This window comes from Ceratotherium simum, chromosome 14 (genome assembly GCF_057802395.1).
Source record: "Ceratotherium simum simum isolate JZ-2026a chromosome 14, ASM5780239v1, whole genome shotgun sequence".
Lineage (NCBI taxonomy): Eukaryota > Metazoa > Chordata > Mammalia > Perissodactyla > Rhinocerotidae > Ceratotherium > Ceratotherium simum.
In genome coordinates, this window is record NC_141913.1 from 50,700,909 (window position 1) to 50,723,404 (window position 22,496).

A 22,496-nucleotide genomic window follows, 5' to 3' on the forward strand; every position below is an offset into this window, starting at 1 on the left:
AACAAATTGCTGAAGCTCCACATAAAAACACATTCTCCATGCAGGAGAGCTCAGAAGACCTTGGGATGAATGTGCCTCAGGCCAGGAAGCATCCGTCATGGCTGGAATCTTTCCTGTTGAGTAGCTTTGTGCCACGCACACTCACACAGGCAGTCCCTGGAATTCTGAATATGGCACTGGCAGCTTGAATGTGTTCAAGTTATTCTTTTTAGAAAGACAGCTTATTTTCTTGAATAGAGGTTAGGCTTGTAAATTTTTCCCTATTAGCAAAGCAGAAGGAGGGTAAGAACTGGGTGCCTCTCCAGAAAGCACTGGCCATTGTGAGCCTGCAGGGATTCAAAGCAGCTCTGGGTGGCCTTTTGAGAGACTTCCCTCTCAGGGCTACACCTTCCGCCCAGCAGGTGTAGAGCTGAATCACTAAGGACACAAATGGGAAGGGAGGGGCAAAAAGTAAAGGCTTTATATTTCCTCCTCAGGGATGCAGCTCCAGTCTCACAGGCCCAACTGTCCTCTTCACCACTGGAAAGCAACAAAGGTAAAGAGGAGTGTCTCTGTACTTTGTCATTTCAGTTGTGCTTGTCGTCAAAGGGGAACAGGAAGGAGGAGTAGAATATGGACTTGGACGGGGTGTGCAATGAGCCAGATGAGGGGCACCTTGTGCCTTAATTGAGTGTGGCTTTTGCTGACACCTTGATGAATACAGTAACATGACTGAATGTCATTGGTAGTGTGCATTTCAAAATCCTTGAGGCAGGCTGACTTGATTTCAAATCTCTGATTGGTTTAGCAAAACGAACTCTATATTTTCTGCTTACTCTCTGACACCCTTATTCAAAACAGAGCAAGTCACATGTGGCTGTGGCCTCTGTGTGATGAAGGACTTCCTAGTTCCTTAGAAGATCTTGACTCCACTGGACTGGCCTTATTAATAACTTTATCTGTTGGGAAGAATTCCTTTATTTTCCTGGGCATCAATTTCTTCTTATAGCTTTGGAATTAGACTCTAAAGTAATACATGTCTTCTGTAAATGGGTGTGAAGTCTTGCGGTTTATGTGTGTGATGGGGTGACCATTCTGAAGTTCCTGCTACTTCTAGGAAATGAGCATATTGTGAAATTTACAAAGTTTGAAGGACAGAGAGTGAGAGTAAAAGAATGGCTCTGATTTAGGGAAGGGGAGAGGGTACTAGTAAGGTTAGGTTAGAAAGAAGAGTCTTCTGAAGTGGGTAAGAACATACCCAGGCTGTGTTCCGGGTCGTAAGAACTTGATATCTTAACTACCTGTGGTGATGTATTTCCCCAAAAGGACAGACCCAGACCCTCTGTCCTCTTGGAATCCTTTAGTGTCAATATTCCTTCTGAGACATGTTCCCTCCTCATGTTTCCCAAATGGAAGTCCCCCTTTTCAACCTGGAAGGGCTGCAGCCTTGGGCATTTATCTTTTTTTCATTTTCTCCCATGGAAGCTTCCAGATGACACATCTCTTTTGCTTAGGAGGGATTTTTCTCTCCCTAAAAGCAGACATAAATGTACACTAAAGGAAATTTTCAGCAATTCTTTCCCTCTTTGGGCTCAATTTGAAGTCCTTCTACTTCTAGGGACACTTCCAACTTCCCTCACCAGCTAGGTGGAGCCTCCTCTGGGGTCCGTGCATTTTGGTAGGCTTCTATGTGCCTTGGGACTTCTGTCTTCCATGTGCTCCTCTCTCCTGAAACTGACTGGATAATATTAATTAGACTTGAAATTGTAAAATATTTAGAATGTCAATTTCTGTAATACATATTGATTACTGAGTGATTAGGCGAGACGCTGACAATTTCACAGGTAGATTTTCCCTGCCCTTAAGGACTGTTAAACCTAGTAAGGAAGACTAACATATTCAATGAATAAGGATCTATAATTCATCCCCATATACCTGTGTACACATAAACACAGTCACCCAGATGTAGAGGAAATTGTCAGTTAAGGTTGCTGAGTAAAATCAGTTGAATATCAGATTAATACAGACACTGTTTTGTGAAAGAACTCTGCTAACAGCTAGAAAGGTGGAATTTTGGAAAAAGAATGGAGAAAGCAGAGATCTTAAGTGCCAGTTAATGATAGTTTAAACTCCGTCTTGCAAATGATTAGGCCAAATACCAAAGTTCATGAATTAATTCTAATTATGTATTCTCAATAATTTTTGAGAAATACCTGCACCTAAAATTTTCCTTCTTGGTACTGTGAAATAAATGCTTGAAGAACTATAAGATCTTACTGTGAATGAGTCAAATAATACTATCTTTATTAACCATTAACTATCAGATTAAGTCTATCAGTGCTTTATATTTTGGACAAATTTCTTAATTTTTCTGGTAAGATGCTATCTTTATAAAATAGGGATAATAATCATAGTGCAATAAAAATAAAATTGTTTTATCTCAAATAAAAGCTTATCTGAATAGTATATGGTGGCAAGTGGAAAGAGCATAGACTTCAGAAGAGATGGACCCATGTTCACATCACTTACTCTAAGTGGGGGAGCCCTCGCTGCCTCACTGCCTTGTCTGCAAAACTGGAGTAATTTTACCCATCTTGCAAGACTTACGTTCTGAATAATGTGTGTATAGTGCCTAGCACATCCATGAACTCTGTGATTCAGCCATTTCCTTTGCAAAGAAATTCTCACACAGGCGTGTAAGAGGGTATGTATGAGGATATTCACCACAGCACTGTTTGTGATGGTATGGAGTAGGAGGCCATTTGGGTGTCTGTCTCTGAGGAGTGGATAGGCAAAGCACAGAACACAGCACTTAGAAGTAACAGATTATGTTTCCAGAGTAACATGGAGGAATCTTAAAAATGTAGTACAAAGTGAAAAGTAAACTATTCACCATAAGCTCATTTATGAAAATGAAAAAACGAGTAAAATAAATAAATCAATATTTTATAACAACACATATAAATAAAAGAATATGTTTTAAACAAATCATAAGTGTTGTCTGTGGGGATGGAGGAGAAAGGGAATGTCTTGGGTTGAAAGCAATAAGCAAAGAAGAGAATGACATTTCTAGTCCCATGACAATTGGTGTCAAGAACCAGGGAGTGTGAAGCCTCAATCTTGTACACTTATGGTTAAAAAAGAAGACAGAAACAAATAGATTAATAAAATAAAACTGCCTGGCACACAGTAAGTGATCTATCAGTATATTCCAGACTCTTTTCCTAGGTACCCTGGTAACTGTAGGGCTACGGTAGCTATGATTTGTAGGCAAGCTGTTTTATAATAACAATATGACATAGATTTAAGAAGAATAAATTTACATTTACTTATAAATCTGAAATTACATTCCAGAACTTGACATTCTCTAGAATTAAGATTGCAAGATGAAGCGTGTCTGCCTTGGACATGCTTCATTATTGGACATGGTTTCATTATCAAAGGAACGAAACAAAGGACTTTTAAGGATGCTGTTATTATTAGACACTTCAGAGCCATATTAAGATTAACCTGAAGAACAGCATCCTGTTAAAGGCACATACCAGTATTTTCATTTAATAAGATTAGGCAAAGATTTGTGTTATACTTTTAAAAAAATTGAAGAACAAAGAAAAATATGGTCCAGGCTTGGTCATAATATAACTGCTAGGCTCTGTTATACTCTGCTGGGTGGTCTGATTATTGGAATATATAGCATCTACTCCTTTATTATTTTAGGACACCCAGTTTCGATGACAGGGATGTGTGGTCATCATTTTTACCACATAAATGTCATGGGTCATTATTTTGAAAGTCCACAAGTGACACATTTCCTTTCATCTCTCTCAGCCTGGTAAGTGCTGAGCTGTGCTCTCCCCTTCCTGCCCCAGTTCTGAGGCCTTCGCCCTTGGCTCTGTTTGGCTCCCAGTGCATGAAGCACCATGTTTTAGTGAGAAGCATGACACAAATGCCTAAATCAGTGACCAACAGGGTCACACCCCAGAGAACACACTTCCAGTGAGCTCAGCTCAGATGTGTCCTGGTTGAAAACAAGATAAGTTAGTAACTAAATTAAATATATAGAGGTAGAGATATAGACTGGCCATCTGTCATAATAGCCTAGAGAATACAGGCCTAGAATAGGATTCTAAAAGAGGGCAAAGCTATAATCTAGAACATGAGAGGAAGAAGAACAAAATAGTTCCAGATCCCTGGGAGACTAAATAAGGTAAAAGGTGTAGCTATGCCAGAAAAGAGTAAATGTGAGGGAAGTGGGCTAATTGGTCCTAGTGGACAAGCGTGTATAAAGAAATTCCTAAAGTGAATTGGGATGCTTTTAGCTGGAAGTAGCAGAAGACACAATGAAAATGGCTTAAACAAGAAGGAAAAGTTATCATCTTACATGACAAGAAATCCCAAGGGAGGGCAGATCCAGGGTGGGTTAATCCATCCACTCAATCTGTCATCTAAACTCATATTCTTTCCTTCTTCCTTTCTGACATCCTGGCTTATTCTCCTAGGCTGGCTACGTCAGGGTCACAAAATAGCTGGTGCAATAGTAGTCACATGATGACAAAACGACTCTGAGAGGAAGAAGAAGGTTGGTTTCCTCCTGTGGATCTCTTTATTTTTTAAATTTTTGGTGAGGAAGATTAGCCCTGAGCTAACATCTGTGCCCATCTTCCCCTATTTTGTATGTGGGAGGCCGCCACAGCATGGCCTGATGAGTGGTGCGTTAAGTCCACACCAGGGATTCGAAACTGTGAACACTGGGCTGCCAAAGCAGAGTGCACAAACTTAACCACTATGCCACCGGGCCAACCTCGCTGTGGATCTCTTTTTATCAGAGGAAAGCCTTTTCCAGAAGCCTTGCAGCAACTTACCTCTTATTGGCAAGAACTGTGGCACCTTCTGATTTTTGAAATTTTATTTAATTTCCCCCAACTTTATTGAGGAATAATTAAGAAATATAATTGTGTATATTTAAAGTGTACAATATGATGATTTGATATGCATATACATTGTGGGATGATTACCAAGATCAAGATAATTAACACATTCATCACCTCACATAGTTAACTCCTTTTTTGTGTATGTGGTGAGAATGCTTAACTTCTACTCTCAGCAACTTTCAAGCATACAATACTCTATTATTAACTGTAGTCACCACGATGTAGATTAGATCCTCAGAACTTATTTTTCTTATAGCTGAAAGTTTGTACTGACTAGTCGCTGACATAGGATACAGAATAGCTCAATTGACTTAAACCAATCAAGGCTTGTTCCTGAGGCTTGGGGAGTGTGATACCTTCTCTGAAGTACATGGCCACACGAAATCTGCATCATGAAGTCTGTGTTCTCTTATCACAGTAGAAAGGAATGGAAGGGAAGGGTTGAATAGCAGGCAATCAACAATGTTTTTTAAATGTGCCATCTGGGGAGAATTTGAAGGTATCCAAAAAGAGAAAAGGTGTGCTCAATGGAGCAATAGTGGGAGAGAATTCCAATGGTGGCATATAGAGCAGTCTGAGAATGTGAGAGAGGGAGACCATCGAGCAGAGAATCCGACAAAACCACGAGAAGGCGGGGAGAGAGAGGGAGAAGGGGGAGAGAGAGGGAGAAGGGGGAGAGAGAGGGAGAGGGAGGAGAGAGAAGAGAGAGACAGAGAGAGAGAAAGAGAGAGACAGACAGACAGACAGAGAAAGAAAGAAAGAGAAAGAGAGAGGGGGATATATCATAAAGATGATACGAATTCTTGACTAGGTGGCATGGAGACCCAACCCCATCATGAGCTCTCTGGGGTTCTCTCTGATTTCTCATCAGTGGGCCATGCAAGCCCTCCAAGGACAAAATTCTGCCTCTTTCTAGCCCTACCACCCACCACTTTTGGCCTCCTACTTCATGCACTTGTAATATAGAACTTCTCTTTTGGGTTTTTGAGTCTTTGCTCATGCTATTCTCTTTTGTCAGTAATGATTTTCCTACATTTATGTACCTTGGTGACTCTTATTTCATTCCTCAAGAAGCAGCAGGGACATCACCTCTTCCAAGAAGTCTTCCTGTAACTCTCAGGTTGGCTCTCTGTTTCTCCTCTGTGCTTCCACAGTATTCTATGTACACCTGTGTATCATAGTACTGATGGGATTGAAATTCCTTCCTTCATTTCTCCTTTCCACAGATGTTTAGTGAGTGGCTACTCTACGGCCAGGGCTGGTCTAGATGCTGGAATAAAGCATAAAAAAGAAAGTCCTTATTTTAATGGAGGTTGTACTCTAGAGGGAGGGGGATCAGAGAATAAATACATGTATGGTATATACATGTATTTAATTTATATAAATAAACATAAATTTTGTTTATTTATATTTCTATAAATACATGTATATATAATATATATGAAAGCATGTATATATAATATATATGTGTATTATATATAGGGCAAATAAATAAAAATATGAGTATATAATATATAGGGAAAATAAATAAATACAAATTTATTTAATATATAAATACACATATGTAATATATATAAACTAGGATAATGGAGTGGAGGGTAACTGGAGGGATGTGGGCTGATATTTCTAATAGAATGGTCAGTGAAAGTCTTATTGATGAGATGCTATCTGAGCAGAGAGAGACGAATGAACTGCTGGAGTGAACCACTTGAGTGTCTTTGAGAAGAGCATCCCAGAAGATAGATAGAAAGTGCAAAGGCCCTGAGGTGGGAACTGCTTGGCATGTTGGAGGAATGCAAGGAGGTGCCATGGCAAGAACAGAATGAGCTGTTGGGAGACTGGTAGGAGATGAAGTCTGAGAGACAGCAGGGACCAGATCACAAAGGGCCTTGTTGGTCATGGAAAGGAGTTTGGCTTCTGCTCTGAGAGACAGCGAAGCCATTGGAGTTTTTGAGCAGAGGCCGTAAGCGGTTCTTATGCAGTTAGTACATAACTAATATTTTTAAAATATCACTGTATCTTCTCTAGAAACTCTAACAGAGGAAAGTAAGGACTGAAGTAGGAAAATGTAGTCAGAAGACTATTTCAATAATCCAGGAGAGGGATGATGATAGCTTTGACCAGGGTGGTAGTTGGAGAGGGAGAGAAATGGGCAGACAGTGAATAATTTTGAAGATAGAGAAAACAGAATTTTTTGATAGATTGAATGTGACCTGAATGAAAAAAGTGTTTAAGGATGATCCCAAGGTTTTGGCCTGAGCAAATAGAGGGATGGAACTGCCATTTCTGGAGATGAAGACGGCTACTGGGGAGCAGGCTGGAGAGAGGGTTAGGAAGACAAAAGTCCGTTTTGGACATGATAAGTTTGAGATACATGTTAGACACTTAAATGGAGATGTTGAGTTGGCAGTTGGATGTAGAATGTGGAATTCAGGGGCAATATAAGTTAGGGTGCTAATAGAACATCAGTGACAAAGCTTGAGGTTGGATGAGATCACCTGTATGAGGGTAAATGGAGAAGAGGCCCAAGATTTGAACCCTGGTGTGTTCTGATGTATAGAGGTTGAGAATGTGAGAAAGATCCTGCAAGCGAGACTGACAAGGAGTGGCCCAATGAAGTAGGTGGTGAACCAAGAGAGAATGATGACCTGGGAGTTAAAAGAAGAAGGTGCTTGATGGCAATGGAGGCTCCTAAAGAATGAAACCTCCCTGAGAGCAAGAGCTACGCTCGATCATTTTTATATCTACAGCCCCCTGCAGTTAGCGGTGCTCAATAAGTGTCTGTGAGACTGAATAAAATGAACTCTTCCTTGCCGACACACCATTGTCCTTAGATAATACACATTCCAGCATCACCTTTTTTTCTCTCAGATTTTCTTCCTCCTGCCCTCCATTTTCCACCACTGACATCATGGTGTGGCCCTGGGCTGAGGGCTTTGGCCACCTTCTTATGGCATGACCTATTTGCTGGTATTGCCTCACTTTCGTGGAGGGTATAGGAAATGAGTAGAATGTTGCCCAAGTTTGCTTTATTGATTATCATCTTGTTTGTGCACAAATGACCAGCATGGAAGTGTTCTCTTGTGAGGCTGTGAAGGTGAGTAGTCTAGTGGGAAAGTGTCTCATTTGGCTGAGCTTGTGTAACTCCAGAATTTTTCTATGCAAATTCCAGGATGAGGAGTGTCTTAAGGCATTGAAATTAAGACCACCAACTTTCAATTCCTTCTGCTCTTTTGCTCCAGAATAATTACATCTCAGTTTTAAATGTACACAAATGATGGTGAGACAGCTTTGAAATATTAGTTGAAAAGAATAGTAGATCTTCTATTCATTAGAATCTAAAACTACTTTGAATTCCCCCTTTAGCATTTACTAATTTCTTGGAAGTTGTGATGAGTATGTAATTTTTCATTAAGTCATGTGCTCAGACACTTAAATTCATGAAATGTAATAACATAACTCTAGATATTATCTGTACCTCCAAGTGATATGCTGAGTTTTTTTCTTTCTGCTCACAGATAGTTCTTGGCATAAAATGGATTCCCTCAGCACAGCAAATGTTGAATTTTGCCTTGATGTGTTCAAAGAGCTGAACAGTAACAACGCAGGAGATAACATCTTCTTTTCCCCACTGAGCCTGCTTTATGCTCTAAGTATGATCCTCCTTGGCGCCAGAGGAAACAGTGCAGAGCAGATAGAAAAGGTATGGAATGCTGCAAAGATAACCCTATGGCCTGGAAGTCTTACATGCGCCCCCTCTGGGTCAGCTGAATTACTTACATCTTTGTACCAAGAAAACTCTGCCATCTTGTGAAAGAAAAATCACATTTGGGCAAGTGATATTTCTTAAAAATGGATAATGGCTTAAATAATGCAATACATTATAATGCAAATAACACAAAACACGTAATACATAGTTTCTTCTTTACTATCATTGTTAGCACAGATAAATCTGTCAATTTACTTTTAGAGCTCCTCCTTTTAATGATTTAAACATGATAGAGAATGCATGTATAGTATTATTCTTGCCTTCTAGAAGTTTAACTTATAATAAAACTTAATGCCACTTTAAAAGCTATCAAGTTTTTTAAAACATTCATTAGTACCTTTGGACTTCATAACAACCTCGTGTAGCAGGCAGGAATTTTTATCTTCACTTTACAGGTGGGGAAACTGAAACTAAGAAAGAAAGAGTGACTTTTCAGGTTACATAGGCTAATCTGCAGTGACTTTTCCATTATATATAATATTTTTTATTGTTGTGGAAAGTCTAGAAGAATGTCACTTAACAACTCCGAGGATACTTGCACATATTATTGGTTGTCCTTTATTTCTTTATTCCATATTTTGATGGACTTGCATGATTTTCTTGCGCTTAAGATAAGTATTGTGCAGGGAAACCATGTAATGCTTTACATGGCCCTGGATGGGCACTGTCATGGTGAATGGCCAGAGAACAGTAGGAGAGGGACAGGAGAGCCTAGTGCATAAGAGCCCAGTCCCTGCGGCCTACAGATAATGGTCTGGAGCAAGTTGCTTACTCTTTCCTGAGCTCAATTTCCCTAACAGGAAATGGGGGTAATAGTATCTATTCATCAAGTTGTTGGGAGGGTTAAGTAAGGTATGTAAAGGATTAGTTCAGGACTTGGAATACAACTTCATTAGATGTTAGCTATTACCATTCGTCTTTATCTGAAATGGAAAATCAGATACTTGTAACTGTTAATCTTTATGGACTGTACGTTGCTTTGATATGTCAATCAATCCCTCTTTCTTGTTGTAGGTGCTTCACTTTAATCATACTGCAGAATCATTAAAACCAAAGTTTAAGGGCTCATCTAAGGTATGATAATATCACTGCTGAGCTGTCAAATGCTCTTTAACATAAGAGCACCAAGAAATAAGAGTCCAGGGGTTGAGTGGTAGAGCCCCTTTGGGCCCATAAGAGCTGTGATATCTCCCTAGGTCCACTCCTTTTATTTTCCTAATAATCACTGTGACCTATAGAGTTTAACATAATGATAATAATGATAAAAACAACTAGAATAATGTCTCTCAGATTTATCATATGATTTCTTGTCATCCTTACTCAAACTTTTCTGTTCTTTAATGGACTATGCCCCATGTTGAGTCTGGCAGCCTCATCTGTACAGTGTTAGGTTTTTGCGGTCCAGTGAGGGGATTGAGAAAGGACCCTGATGCTTCACCTTATAATTATGTACCAGGAAAACAGGGCCTAATGTTGCCCAACTCACATGCTCTGGGATTCTGGTCCCTGGTTCTTTCTAGTAAGAGGATTCCTTTTGACATCAAAATTATATAGAACTCTCACATGAAAATAGCTACATGTTTGATTGTGATTGGTTAAGAAAATATATAAATGCATATAGATTCACAGAATACTTGCTTCACAGAATCCAATTTATTTTTAGGAGATTAAAGCACTTAGTCTGGGAAACTTGCTTTATGGAATATAGACATAACCCCTATAATGTCCATGAATTCAGATGCATCAAAGCTGCATGCTTAACTGAATTGTTCCTATGAGGGACAGATGGGGGTGTGAGGGCAGTTCAGTGAAGGGCTGGAGTGTTTGATTAAATGGTCACACAGAAAATGCAGACATTGATAGGAGCCTGATAGAGAACAGACAGGATTCTGTAGGTACAAAGGCAGCAACAAAACTTGGATCATCGCTCCGAATACTCCACTAAGATCTCTTTATTAATGAAAACTTCTGTTTTTGAATTAAACCATTGGAGCCAAGTGCATACGTGTTTTTCAATGGCTCACAATTCCGCACACAATCTGTAACCAAAGTCACAGAGTGCTGAGATTATTGCTAGAGGAAGTCTAGAGAAGGAAAATGCTTTAAACTCTTCAATTCCTTGTTTGTTAGTACTCACTGCCCTTTTATTCAGAGACCTTGTAGTCTAGTTATTGTTTTCATATTACTTATAATGCTCCAATAGTAAGAAATCAAGCAATTTAATACTCCGTTGTTTGCTTACTTGGGCTTCAGTGCAGCCAAACTGGAAAGATTCATTCAGAGCTTAGAGTCCTATTCTCTCAAATCAACCAGCCAGACTCCACCTACACCCTCAGCATTGCCAACAGACTCTACGGGACAAAGGTGATGGCATTCCATCAGGTAAGTCCACCTGGAATGGCGGTCAACAGATTTCTTGGCATCCTCTGATTTTCACACCATAAAATAAATGAAGACTGAGAAGAGTCACATGGCATTCATCTTTAGGAGATTAAGTTTGAGCTGAGTTAGAGTTTCAGTGAAATGGTTTTACCAAACTTACATTTAAAGTTGTGAAATATCACGTAAAAACTTTACTTCCTCAAAATCACCAAAGTTGTCCAAGAACCAAGGTTGGGGATGAAGCACAAAACAACGTAGGTAAGAGTTATCCCTTATGTATCAGAAAAAAAACAAAATACATTTTTCATCTGTTCTTCAAAGGTCCTTAATGGCAGAGTATCTAGAGTCGGAAAGTACACTGGACTGAGGGCCAAGAGATCTGAGTTCTGTTCCCTTTTAGACATATGACTTTGGGCAAGTCACTTCTATGTTAAAAATGAGAGTTTTATCGAGTGTTTACTATGTGTCAGTCACTCTACTTACTATATCATGAGTATTATCTCATATAATCTTTCCATAGTCCTAAGATACAGGTACAAAATTGCCATTAATTCTACAATTGTGAAGCAGATTCTGAAAAGTCAAGTTGACAAATGTCACAAAGGTAATTAAGCAGCAAAGGTTGGTCTTGAGCCCTATTCAAATCCATCTTCCTATTTTTTGTTGTTTATTTTTATATTAGTATCACTTTTTTTTTTTTGAGGAAGATTGGCCCTGAGCTAACATCTCTTGCCAATCTTCTTCCTTTTTTCTCCCCAAAGCCCCAGTAGATAGTTGTATGTCATGGTTGTGCATCCTTCTAGTTACTCTATGTGGGATGCCACCTCAGCATAGCTTGATGAGCGGTGCGTAGGTCTGTGCCCAGGATCTGAACTGGCGAACCCTGGGCCCTGGAAGCACAGCCCATGAACTTAACTCCTACACCACTGGGCAGGCCCGCCATCTTCCTGGTCTTGATTGTTACATCATCCTGCTGTGGTTGGAGTGAAATGCTAGCTTCAGTGATATAGCTTTCGCCTGACCAATGTTATTTAAATGCCAGCTGGGTAAAGCAGGATGCAGCCCTGAATTTCTAATGTTCTTCCCTAGCCCAGTGGTACAGGCTGTGTCTTACATGTGACAAGTTTTCGGTTGTCAGAATTTTTGCAACTTGGGTAGCCCACCCTAGTACTATAGATACTTCAGATATATTTCCTTCTACTGCCCTGGAAGCATATAGAGAATGTTTTGTGGTGAGTGCCTGAAGTGGTCAGGATTAACAATCATGGTCCTTGGAGTGGGAACACTCTCTCTCATCTCTTTGTCTCCCCAAACAGTGATTTGGACATGATAGTGGATAAATGTTGATTTGGGATAATGACAATTGCATCTGTTCTGGAAGCAAGAAGCTCCTTGTTAGTGTCATGAAGATTGTCATGATCTGTTATCATAAGATATTATCCCAGGATTCTGTGTGAAAAACTCCCATCTCATGGGATATGGGCAGTCACTTACAAATGTTCCAGCCACAATTGGACCCAACTCAGGACAAGAATCATGCTGAGGCCCAGATTTTCCTCTTAGTTAAGCTTTCCTTTTGTTCTACACTGGGTTTAGGCACAAAAGAACCCAGTTAAGCAAATAGCAAGCAAAATCCCAGGCGGCCACTTTCATATCTGCCGTATTTCTAAGTCTCGTATCATCCTGCTCAGTTCATGGTGGGGCACTGGGTCCTGCTGGACTATGGAGGTGTGTCCCCAAGGTCTGAAGAATGGAAAGTCAGGCAATTTCATTTGGGTCCATTTAGATTTGGCTGCTGCCTTGGCAGTAAGGCACTGGAAAGTTCCCACTTCTAGGAATCAAGGACCATGGGTGGTAATCAGTGGTCCCTCCAGAATGCTACATGGGGGCCACTTTGGGAGTGGGAATTTGGTTAAAAGAGAGGGCTAGGTTCTTCATACTGAATTTGTACACCATTTTTACTTGGATACTATATTATAGGTGAATAAAATAGCAAATTCCTTAGGATATTTTTGTTCACTTTTTACATAAAGTTGAAAAAATGTCCACTGCCTACATTAGAGAGTATTGTTATTAATTTTATTTATGGTGGCTTGTGGGGAAGTCGAAATATACCAAGTTGAAATATACTCAAACAAGTCACTTAATCACTCTGGACCTCGTTTTCCTATCTAGAACATTAGGGCAGTAACTCCCTTTTGATTGTCTGCATTGAAGGAGAAAGAGTAGAGACAGAGTGACAAGGTGTGCACTGTACTGCAATTTATCATTTTGCTTTGAACATTTTGAAACTAAGAATGCTAATGATATGATAGAAGTAATAACCAAACATTTCTGAACATTCCTTTAGGAAAGCTTTTTGATCTTTTTAAATTTCTGTGTTTTAAGAATCAGTATATATGAATTCTGCTTCCTCTCAGACATGAGCTGCTTTTGTCTGCGTGATCATGATTTTAGAAGACATCAAGCTATAGGTTTTTGTTTTCCTTACATTATTTTGTTGTTGTTATACAATGTCCTTTCTTTTACAGCAATATTTAAGCTGTTCTGAAAAATTGTATCAAACCAGGCTGCAAACTGTTGATTTTGAACAGTCTACGGAGGAAACGAGGAAGACTATTAATGCTTGGGTGGAAAGTAAAACTAATGGTAAGGATAAGTCACACAGATGTCTGCAAAATTTATTCGTGCTGTGTTGACAAACCCTGAGTCATTGCTCATCAGGACGCTGGGTGAGGTCCAGAAGCCGACATATGCAGATCAACAATGGAGGAAATAGGGGAATATTGTACAGTATCCCTTACAATCGTTTGTCTTAAATGATCTATGCCAAGTAACTCTGAGAATGAGAATACCATTTCTACTTTATAGAAGTGTTGTACATTCTGCAATTAAATTTAATTAAATGTAAATCTATCTTTCACAATTTTAAAATAAACTCTCTATATTGTTATATATTTCTTTTTTAAAATGGCGCATTAAATATTTGATACGAAAGATATGTTCATTTCTTTTTTAAAAAAATCTAGTTAAGGAAAAATTTAAATAAAAATGTAAAGAGAATAATATAATGAATCCCTATTTACCCATCACTTGGATGCAATATTTATTACTTAAGGCCAATCTTATTTATTTATACCCTACCCCTTTTCCCACCACCTCTTCCAAATTATTTTGGAGTTAATTCCAGATATCACATATTTTTTGCTGTATATGTTTCAATTTGTTTCTCTCAAAAATATAGGCTATGTTTTTTTGTGAGGAAGATCAGCCCTGAGCTAAGAACCACGCCAATCCTCCTCTTTTTACTGAGGAAGACTGGTCCTGGGCTAACATCTCTGCCCATCTTCCTCCACTTTATATGGGACGCTGCCACAGCATGGCCTGACAAGCCGTGCATTGGTGTGTGCCTGGATCCCAACCCGGGCCGCCAGCAGTGGAGCTCACGCAATTAACTGCTAAGCCATGGGGCCGGCCCCTAGGCTATGTTTTTTAATATGACCACTACACTAGTATTACATCTAGAAAATGTAAAATAATCATTTAATATAACAAATATTCGGCGATTTTTTGTATTTCCTCAGTTGCCACTTTTTTTGTTTGAATCAAGACCCAAATAACATTTGTACATTGCAATTGATTGCTAAGTCCCTTAAATCTTGATTTTTAAAATGAACTTTTTTAATTGAAATATACATACTTATAGAAAAGCTCATGCATTATGTTTGCTGTTCAATGAATTACCACAAAGTAGGAATTATCACAAAGATGAATACCCTTATGTACCACCACTCAGGTCAGGAAAATAAAATTCCCAGTTACTGGGAAGGGCACTCCGAGGCCGCCCTTATGTCTCCTCCCAGAAGCTAACCCACCCCATTCCCAGGCATTGAGATTTCTCTGACTTCTATTGCTACATATTAGTTCTGCCTATTTTTAAATTTCCTGTAATTGAAATTGATGATCATTGCTTAGGTCCATTATTTCACTCACCATAAAGTTGCAGTATTCCAATTCCTACATTCCTTCTTTATTTATAAGCTGAAATATTTCTATACAGGAAACTTCTCCTCATCAAGTATTTGGTTACCCTAAGTGCAGTTCATGTAAGAAAAACAAAACTAAAAAAGGATGCTGGATTCTTTCTCTTCAATACCAGTTTTCAAAATAAAGTGTTTTTCCCCAACATCCTCCAAAGTAGTCAATCATTTTTTTTTTTAATTATCATTATGAATTCATACATGGAAACACTTTTGAGATGTTTCAATCTGTTGAAGTTCAAATCGTTCCCTTTTGCTCAAGGGACACATCTTCATATTGGCTCCTGAGTTCTTTTGACAATCCTTGTAGGATTGATAGCTTCCTTGCTTTCTGATTTGACCAGATGTTCCAGGCTCATCTTGTTCATTTCCTGTCCCTGGCCTAGACTTACCTCTTTCTCCAGGTCACCCTGGATCTTTTAATGAGAAATGATACTTAGAGACCATAATGTGGGTGGAAGAGTGTTCTATGCTACTGGTTTGATCATTGTTTCTAGGCCTTCTTAATGGACATGACTAGGAAATACATATATTTAGAAGAAATATGTTTAGACATTTTAATTTCTTACTGATGTTACCAATTCAAATTCATATTCACAAGATTTTTACCTAAAACCCCTCTTTTTCACATCTATTTCTCTTTTATCTCATGTCAAAAATCCCAGTTTCCATGTCGCCAATATTATCGCATAATGACCTCATCAATACCCATTAATCTAAAAATAACAATACTAATAAAACAATAGTAGCTGAAAAAGACATTTTTTGCAGTTCTTTTTGTCCTTAGGGTATATCCCACTAGAGATGTACAGTCAAATTACCATGTTGAAATAGTCCCTCTCTGTGTGGTTATGCCACCAACCATTAGTACCATTAGTTTCCAAAGTCTTGGAATGTAGACAATCAGATTCCCTGATAGGAGAGAGAGTTAAGTTTATTAAATAACAAATTAAAATTAGGATGAAATAACATCAAAGTATTAAATTAGAGCTAATTGCATTTATGAATAGCATGTCAGTAATTAAAATAAATAAATACTTTTCTGAGCATAAAAACCATGTTTTCTAAAATATTTGTATCTCATTATATCACTTAGTGATGAGGCCTCAAAGTATCTTCTTGATGGATGGACTGATGGATACTATTCAAGTTTAGTAATAGGTGACCACATTAAAATATGTATCTATTGAATTCTTTGTATTAAGTTAGAAAATGCGTGGAAAGGTCCATAAATGTTTCAGATCTGTTAATTTACTTAGAAGAGTAGAGGAAAAGTGTGTTTTATCTCACATGCCAACTCTGATCCACTGCTAGTGGCTGCCTGGGAACTCTGTGTTGAGAAAGAGTCTGAGGCTGAAACTAAGGTTACCTGACAGAGCCCACAATTGAGTCACTAGAATGTTTACTCCATGATGGTTGGGATTTTTGTCTGTTTAGTTTAGTGTTCTAGCCTCAGTTTAGTGCTCTAGTGCCTAGAATAGTGCCTGGCACATGGAAGTCTCCAAAAATTTTTAGTATAAATGAACAGATTGATTAGTGTTGTCTGCCATGGGTGTGCATTAGGGACCCACATGCTGTGAATTTATTTAGAATATTACTATTATTTCATCATTCATTTACGTATTTATCCATTCATTCAAAGTATCCATATTGAGCACTTAGCGTTAGATATTGTTATCACATGCTAGGGATTGTGGTAGGCCCAGAATTTCAGTGAAAATTAAAACTCTCATCAAGCTTAGAGTCTGATGTTCCAGATATCCCTATGTTTCATACTGTATGACAGATTATATTCCAAAAAGGCTTTATAAATGGCAGTGCACCAATATGCACCAAGAGGGCTTGGTGTTCAATTTTCATCAGTATATTTACAAAGTAAGCAACTCCTGGTATATTTTTATAAATCCTGATTTTCAGATACATGTTTACTTCAAGTGTTGGTATGTGTTTGTGATACATTAATGTTAGTACTTTGAAAGAATGAGTAAATCTCTTGAATATGTAACATATTTGCATGTGGTGAGGTGCTGGTAAGTATAAAGCCTGATAAATATTAAAGGTAAGCCATAAGAAATTATTAAAGAATTTTCTAAATAAGCAATAATGTATAAAAAAGCATTGAATATAACTAGGATAAGACAAGTTGATCCATAGCTAATATACTAGCTACTCCCTGGATGCCATCTTGAGATTAGAAATAACAAAGCGTATTCTTTGAAATAAATTTCATTTGACAAGGACAGGCTTTACAGCCATGAGATGAAGGAGTTCTTCTGGTATCTCAAATTTATATCAGCCTTAAAAAAGAAATGGCTCCAAATTTCTTGTGACTATTTAACTCTCTATTATCAATAAGTTCAAATTCAAGTACACTATCTATTCTTTTTCTTTATTACAAGGAAAAATCACAAACCTCTTTGGAAAGGGCACAATTGACCCTTCTTGTGTGATGGTCCTGGTGAATGCCATATATTTCAAAGGACAATGGCAAAATAAATTTCAGGAAAGAGGAACGGTTAAAACCCCTTTTCAGCTAAGTGAGGTATGTATTTCATTTTCAGATTGATGATAAATTTTGTAGAATGCAATAATCGTTTGCATAATAAAAGACAATTTAGAAAGTTTTAGTTAAAATACTGGTCTAGGTTTCCATGGGTTCCTTTAATTGTATTTTCTATGAATTTTATTTTTATTTTTCCTTATGAAGTGACAGTAACGTTTCTCACAGGACACCTAACTGGAGTCTTCGGACACCAGGATGCTCTGGCAGAGAAGAAAACCTGTTCTTTTCTTACTGTTCTCCTATCTGTGCATCCTTTCCGTGTATGCTGTGGGTATTTTCTCTAGCAGCACAACAAAACTGTCTGTATTGTTTTTCTCCTAGAGAGACTCTAATTGGGTTAAAAAACGAAATGATCTTCTGGTATCATTTTTCCACATAAGTCATTTTAGCTGGAAACCCTGGCTTAGTTTTTGGCAAACATACATATTATTTTTTTATTTACTATGTATGTTATTCAAGCTATTCAGGCTCTAACAAGGACTTATTTAGAAAAGAATTCATAACCTTTGCAAAGGAAAGTAATAAAGGGTGTATTTTGTAGTTTATATTTTACCCTTGCCTTTAGAGTGTTAATGCAGATATTCATGTTATGCAAGAAAATCCGTATACATACATGTGCATGCACATATGTAACTGTACCATCTAACCTTTTGTTTGAAAATAGAGTAAAAGCGTAATTGTGGAAATGATGTATCAAACTGGAACATTTAAATTGGCCTTCATAAAGGAGCCGCAGATGCAAGTCCTTGAGCTGCCGTATGTGAACAACAAACTAAGCATGATTATTCTGCTTCCAGTAGGCACGGCTAATCTAGAACAGGTAAAGTTACAAGAATGCTAACATGCAGCAAAAGCATGCGCGCGCACACACACACACACACACACACACACACTCTCCCCCCATCGCGCTATATGCATCCCATGATGTTAGTGCAGTCAGTCACTAATTCCCTTGCAGAGCATTTGGTCCTGTCCGAAACATCCATAAGACATTTGGCCCTGCCAAAAGTTCCTTGATATCTGGTCATATTTGGTCCTGTCCAAAACGTCCATGAAGACATTGCATCCACGTCAAAATGTCCTTGATATTTGGTCCTGTTCAGAATCATTTGGCGTGGACTAAATATGCTCATGGATGTTTTGGAAAGGACCAAATATCTGCTAATCACTAATTTAATCACATTCTAGTTTTAGCGGTATTGTCCCAGAAGCTGTGAGAGGCTGCCTTCGGGATAATATATTAATATAATATAATATAATATGTTTAGGGAGAACAGTCTATTCTTACATAAAAAAGGCATATGGAGGCGAAAGTGCCACGTTGTACAAATATGCACACTTATTGGTCATTTGACACTTGAGAAACAGCTTTCTATAGTAATTAAATTATAATGCTGGTTGGGCTCCCAGTCCACAGAAATCTGATAAAGCCATCTTCCTCCCAGGACTGGTGTTTCTGATCCAAATGTAACACACTTTCATGGGTTGCCCACCATTTTTAGCGTCCAGGTTTTGTGGGGAAATGAGTGCCACAGCCACTGAGAAGAGGTCATGGCGGTGGCAAGAGTTTGGGTCTAACCCCTTCTCCCCAAAGCTGTCTAGCAGAGAACAGGCAAGCCACTGATGTGGAGTGACCACTCCCCCTGCCCAGCCTTGCTGGGACCTCCAAATGCTCTGCTAGAACGACAGACAGTTTCTCAGGAGCCTAGCTGAGCTTCTGGGATTTTGCAGAAGCTGATATACACACACGGAAGGGATGGCCACAGTCAGAGGGTGTCTGCCCGGGGTGATAACAACGTGGCGCAGGTGGGTCGGGGTCAGGAAAGCTTCTTGAAAGAGTTGGGCTGGGAAGTATGCATTCAGACCTTTAGGAAGAGCAGCACAGCTCTGGCCATGAGAACAGGTGCGGCAGAGGTGTGGTCCATCCAGAGGGGCTCAGCCTCCAGGGAACTGTGCTGGGCTGCCGAGGAAGACATTTGGAGGCAGAGAGCATTCTGGAAGCAGTGTAGAAGTGGTCTTTATGAACTTGTGATTCCTTCATTTATTTGTTCATTTATTCATTCATATACCAAATATTGAGTGTCTACTGTGTGCTGAGAACTCTGCTGGGTCCTGGAAACAGACAAATATGTGGTTCCAACATAGAATTATAAATGTCATGTAACAAGTGCCATGATAGACTGCCAAAAGTCCTACGGAAGCCGAGGGGGTCTAAATTAGCTTGAGGGGATCAGGAAGATTTCCTAGCAGAGTAGTTGATGCAAGCCTCACTGGATGACTAGAAGATGACTAGGCAGAACAAGGTAGCCTGTTCTAACCAGAGCAAAGAGCAAGTGCAAATGCCTTGGAAGTATGAGGCAAGAGATGGGTTTGTGTGATGACGTCGTGGTAACTTGGATTAGGGTGCAAAAGGACAAAAGGAAAAGATGTTTAGGAAGAAAAAACACCTTTACTTTATGCCTGATTTTATATTGTCAGGATGGGAAGAAGGTGACAAAAAAAGTTTTCAACCCTTCTAGTAGAAGAATGATGGGGTTTGACATTCTGGTTTGGAACTGTGGAGAGGGCTCCAAATGCCCAAGGGGAGAAGTTTGAAGGGTTTACAAAAACTTTTGAAACCGGATGGAGAATGAGAAGTCAGAGTTGTGAGGCGGCTCTGGGAGATCTGAGCGCAGATGCGGGAGTTGAATTGCTAGGCAGAAGCGTAAAGGGCATCCAGAGTTCAGCTTCAGGAGAAGCCAACAGAGGCAATGAGAGAGAAGGACGTGAAGGGATTAAAGCAGAGTAGAACCAGGGCATTCCAGCATCAGAGAAGCCAAATGAGACACAAGTTCATAAAGGAAGGAGTGATGAAATGCTTCAGCTGTGAGAACCAAGAAGAAATGATCAATTTCATCCAGGAAAGGGGAACACGGTGACTTCAGAGGCAAGAGAGAGATTTGGTGAAGCATGCATACTGAGGAAATTTAGGCAAAAGACTGTAGGATATACATTCGAGAAGTTTAATTATGAAATGAGAAGTAGGAAATAGAAAAGGGAAGATGTTGCTGAAGTCAAGATTCTTTTTTTTTCTCATATAGGACTTCGGCACGTTTTAGAGGTAGAAAAGAAAGCGATGATATTGCATCATTCACACTGAGGATTATAAATCAAACAGCATTTAATTCAGAGCACGTATGTTTGGCTCATGTGGGCTCATCTGTTTTGTCTCTTAGATAGAAAAGCAGCTGAATGTGAAGACATTTCATGAGTGGACCAGCTCTTCTCACATGATGGAAAGGGAAGTTGAAGTCCATATCCCCCGATTCAAGCTGGAAATCAAGTATGAGCTAAATTCCCTGTTAAAATCCCTTGGGATGACAGATATCTTCAACCAGATCAAAGCTGATCTTTCTGGAATATCACCAGACAAGGGCCTGTATTTATCAAAAGTCATCCATAAGTCGTATGTGGATGTCAACGAAGAGGGCACTGAGGCAGCAGCAGCCACTGGGGACAGCTTCGTCGTAAAAAGACTCCCCATCCGAGCGCAGTTCATGGCGAACCACCCCTTCCTGTTCTTCATAAGGCACATTCCAACCAACATGATTCTCTTCTGTGGCAAGCTCGCCTCTCCCTAAACAAATGGGCTTGATCAAGGCTCAAAGTCACAGAGGAAGTGCAGGGATAACCCTGTGACTAAAAGCAGTTCATTCCTCACACACCTCTGTGCCTCAGTTTGCTTGTCTGCAAAATGGGTCTAGGACCTCTCCAAACTTATTCTATGAATTGGTGAACCCTGAGATTATGGTAATCATGGTGGAAGTTATACTTACAAATAAGCTTTTCTGGCTTTCTTATCTTTGGGGCCTCATTTGAGTGCTGTCTGGGTGACATGATCAAGTCAATGAGAAAAATTTTGAAAGATTAGATTTTCTTGACTTGTATATATCAGTGAGCTCTTGAATAAGTGACTGCTCTACCTTCAGAAAACCAATTTAAGGGATTCAACTTTGGTTGGATTTTTAAATATTATAATTTTCCTTACATGTGTAAATATAAAATCATGAATCTTAGTTTAAAATTCTGTATCGACTATAATAAATACACGAAATGCCTTAAGTTCTTTGAAGACTTTTAATACTCTGCACTGATTAAATGACTTGTGAGAGGAGATTTTGAATAAGGACAAGTCTAATCCAGTGAACATTTTAGTGGAATTTTTGGCCAAATTTTTGTCAGGCCCTAAATTGTAAAAAGAATCTTTCGTTCTTTCCTCCCTTTCTTCCTTCCTTCCTTCCTTCCCTCCTCCTTCTCTTCCTTCCTCCCTCCCTCACTGCTTGCTTTCTTTTTTTCTTTCCTTCTTACCAATAATGTCGTGAGTAAAAGTTCAAAATAGCAAAAGAGAGAAATCAATCAGAAGATTTTTATTTAATTTTTTTTTTAATTTTAAAAAAGCCTCCATATTTCCTACTCAGGATAGCATGAAGTAATAATCAGATAGTAGCGGCCATAATGCATTTGCTGCCTTCTTAGTGCCCTCTTGGTGAATCCTTTCTTCCTGAACTCTCTCAGAGGTCTGAACAGAGCAGAGGAGCTCCTCAATTCTCCTTCCCTAACCCCATCTTAGAAGATGCAGTCCAGACATTGCTTCCCTCCTGAGAGGATGGGCCACCCTCTTTTGTCATTGATAGTGGTGGCAGCTGATGACAGCTTTTCCTTTCCCATTGGGGCACTGAAGGATGGGTCTTACTTTACTCTTTAATAATAAAGATATTATACAGTAGCAAGCAAGCAACAATTTCAGCAAAGTGTAAAACCTAAGAATATCTCCTTAAAATAACACATAAAAT

At 39.0% G+C, this 22,496-nt stretch overlaps 1 protein-coding gene across 2 annotated transcripts; it reads left to right on the forward strand.

The window, feature by feature from the left end:
• The first annotated feature begins 429 nt into the window (after positions 1 to 429).
• On the forward strand, positions 430 to 21,284 carry SERPINB11 (serpin family B member 11). 2 transcript variants are annotated; one of them, XM_004422617.3, is made up of 8 exons: positions 430 to 535; positions 8,429 to 8,613; positions 9,694 to 9,753; positions 10,933 to 11,061; positions 13,593 to 13,710; positions 17,501 to 17,643; positions 18,329 to 18,484; positions 20,880 to 21,284. In XM_004422617.3, exons 1-8 carry the CDS (start codon positions 430 to 432, stop codon positions 21,282 to 21,284), a joined length of 1,302 nt encoding a protein of 433 aa, XP_004422674.3. The 2 variants fall into 2 exon arrangements, with proteins under 2 accessions (XP_004422674.3, XP_087294966.1); XM_087438840.1 differs by lacking the exons at positions 430 to 535; positions 13,593 to 13,710; positions 17,501 to 17,643 and having other exon boundaries at positions 8,446 to 8,613.
• Positions 21,285 to 22,496: the final 1,212 nt, after the last annotated feature.

Excerpts from the sequence above, each read along its gene's own strand:
- SERPINB11 (XM_004422617.3), top strand. The coding sequence starts at position 430 with ATGGGAAGGGAGGGGCAAAAAGTAAAGGCTTTATATTTCCTCCTCAGG. Across the intron at positions 9,754-10,932 it reads AGTTTAAGGGCTCATCTAAG|TGCAGCCAAACTGGAAAGAT; the intron begins GTATGATAATAT and ends CTTGGGCTTCAG. Across the intron at positions 17,644-18,328 it reads CCCCTTTTCAGCTAAGTGAG|AGTAAAAGCGTAATTGTGGA; the intron begins GTATGTATTTCA and ends GTTTGAAAATAG.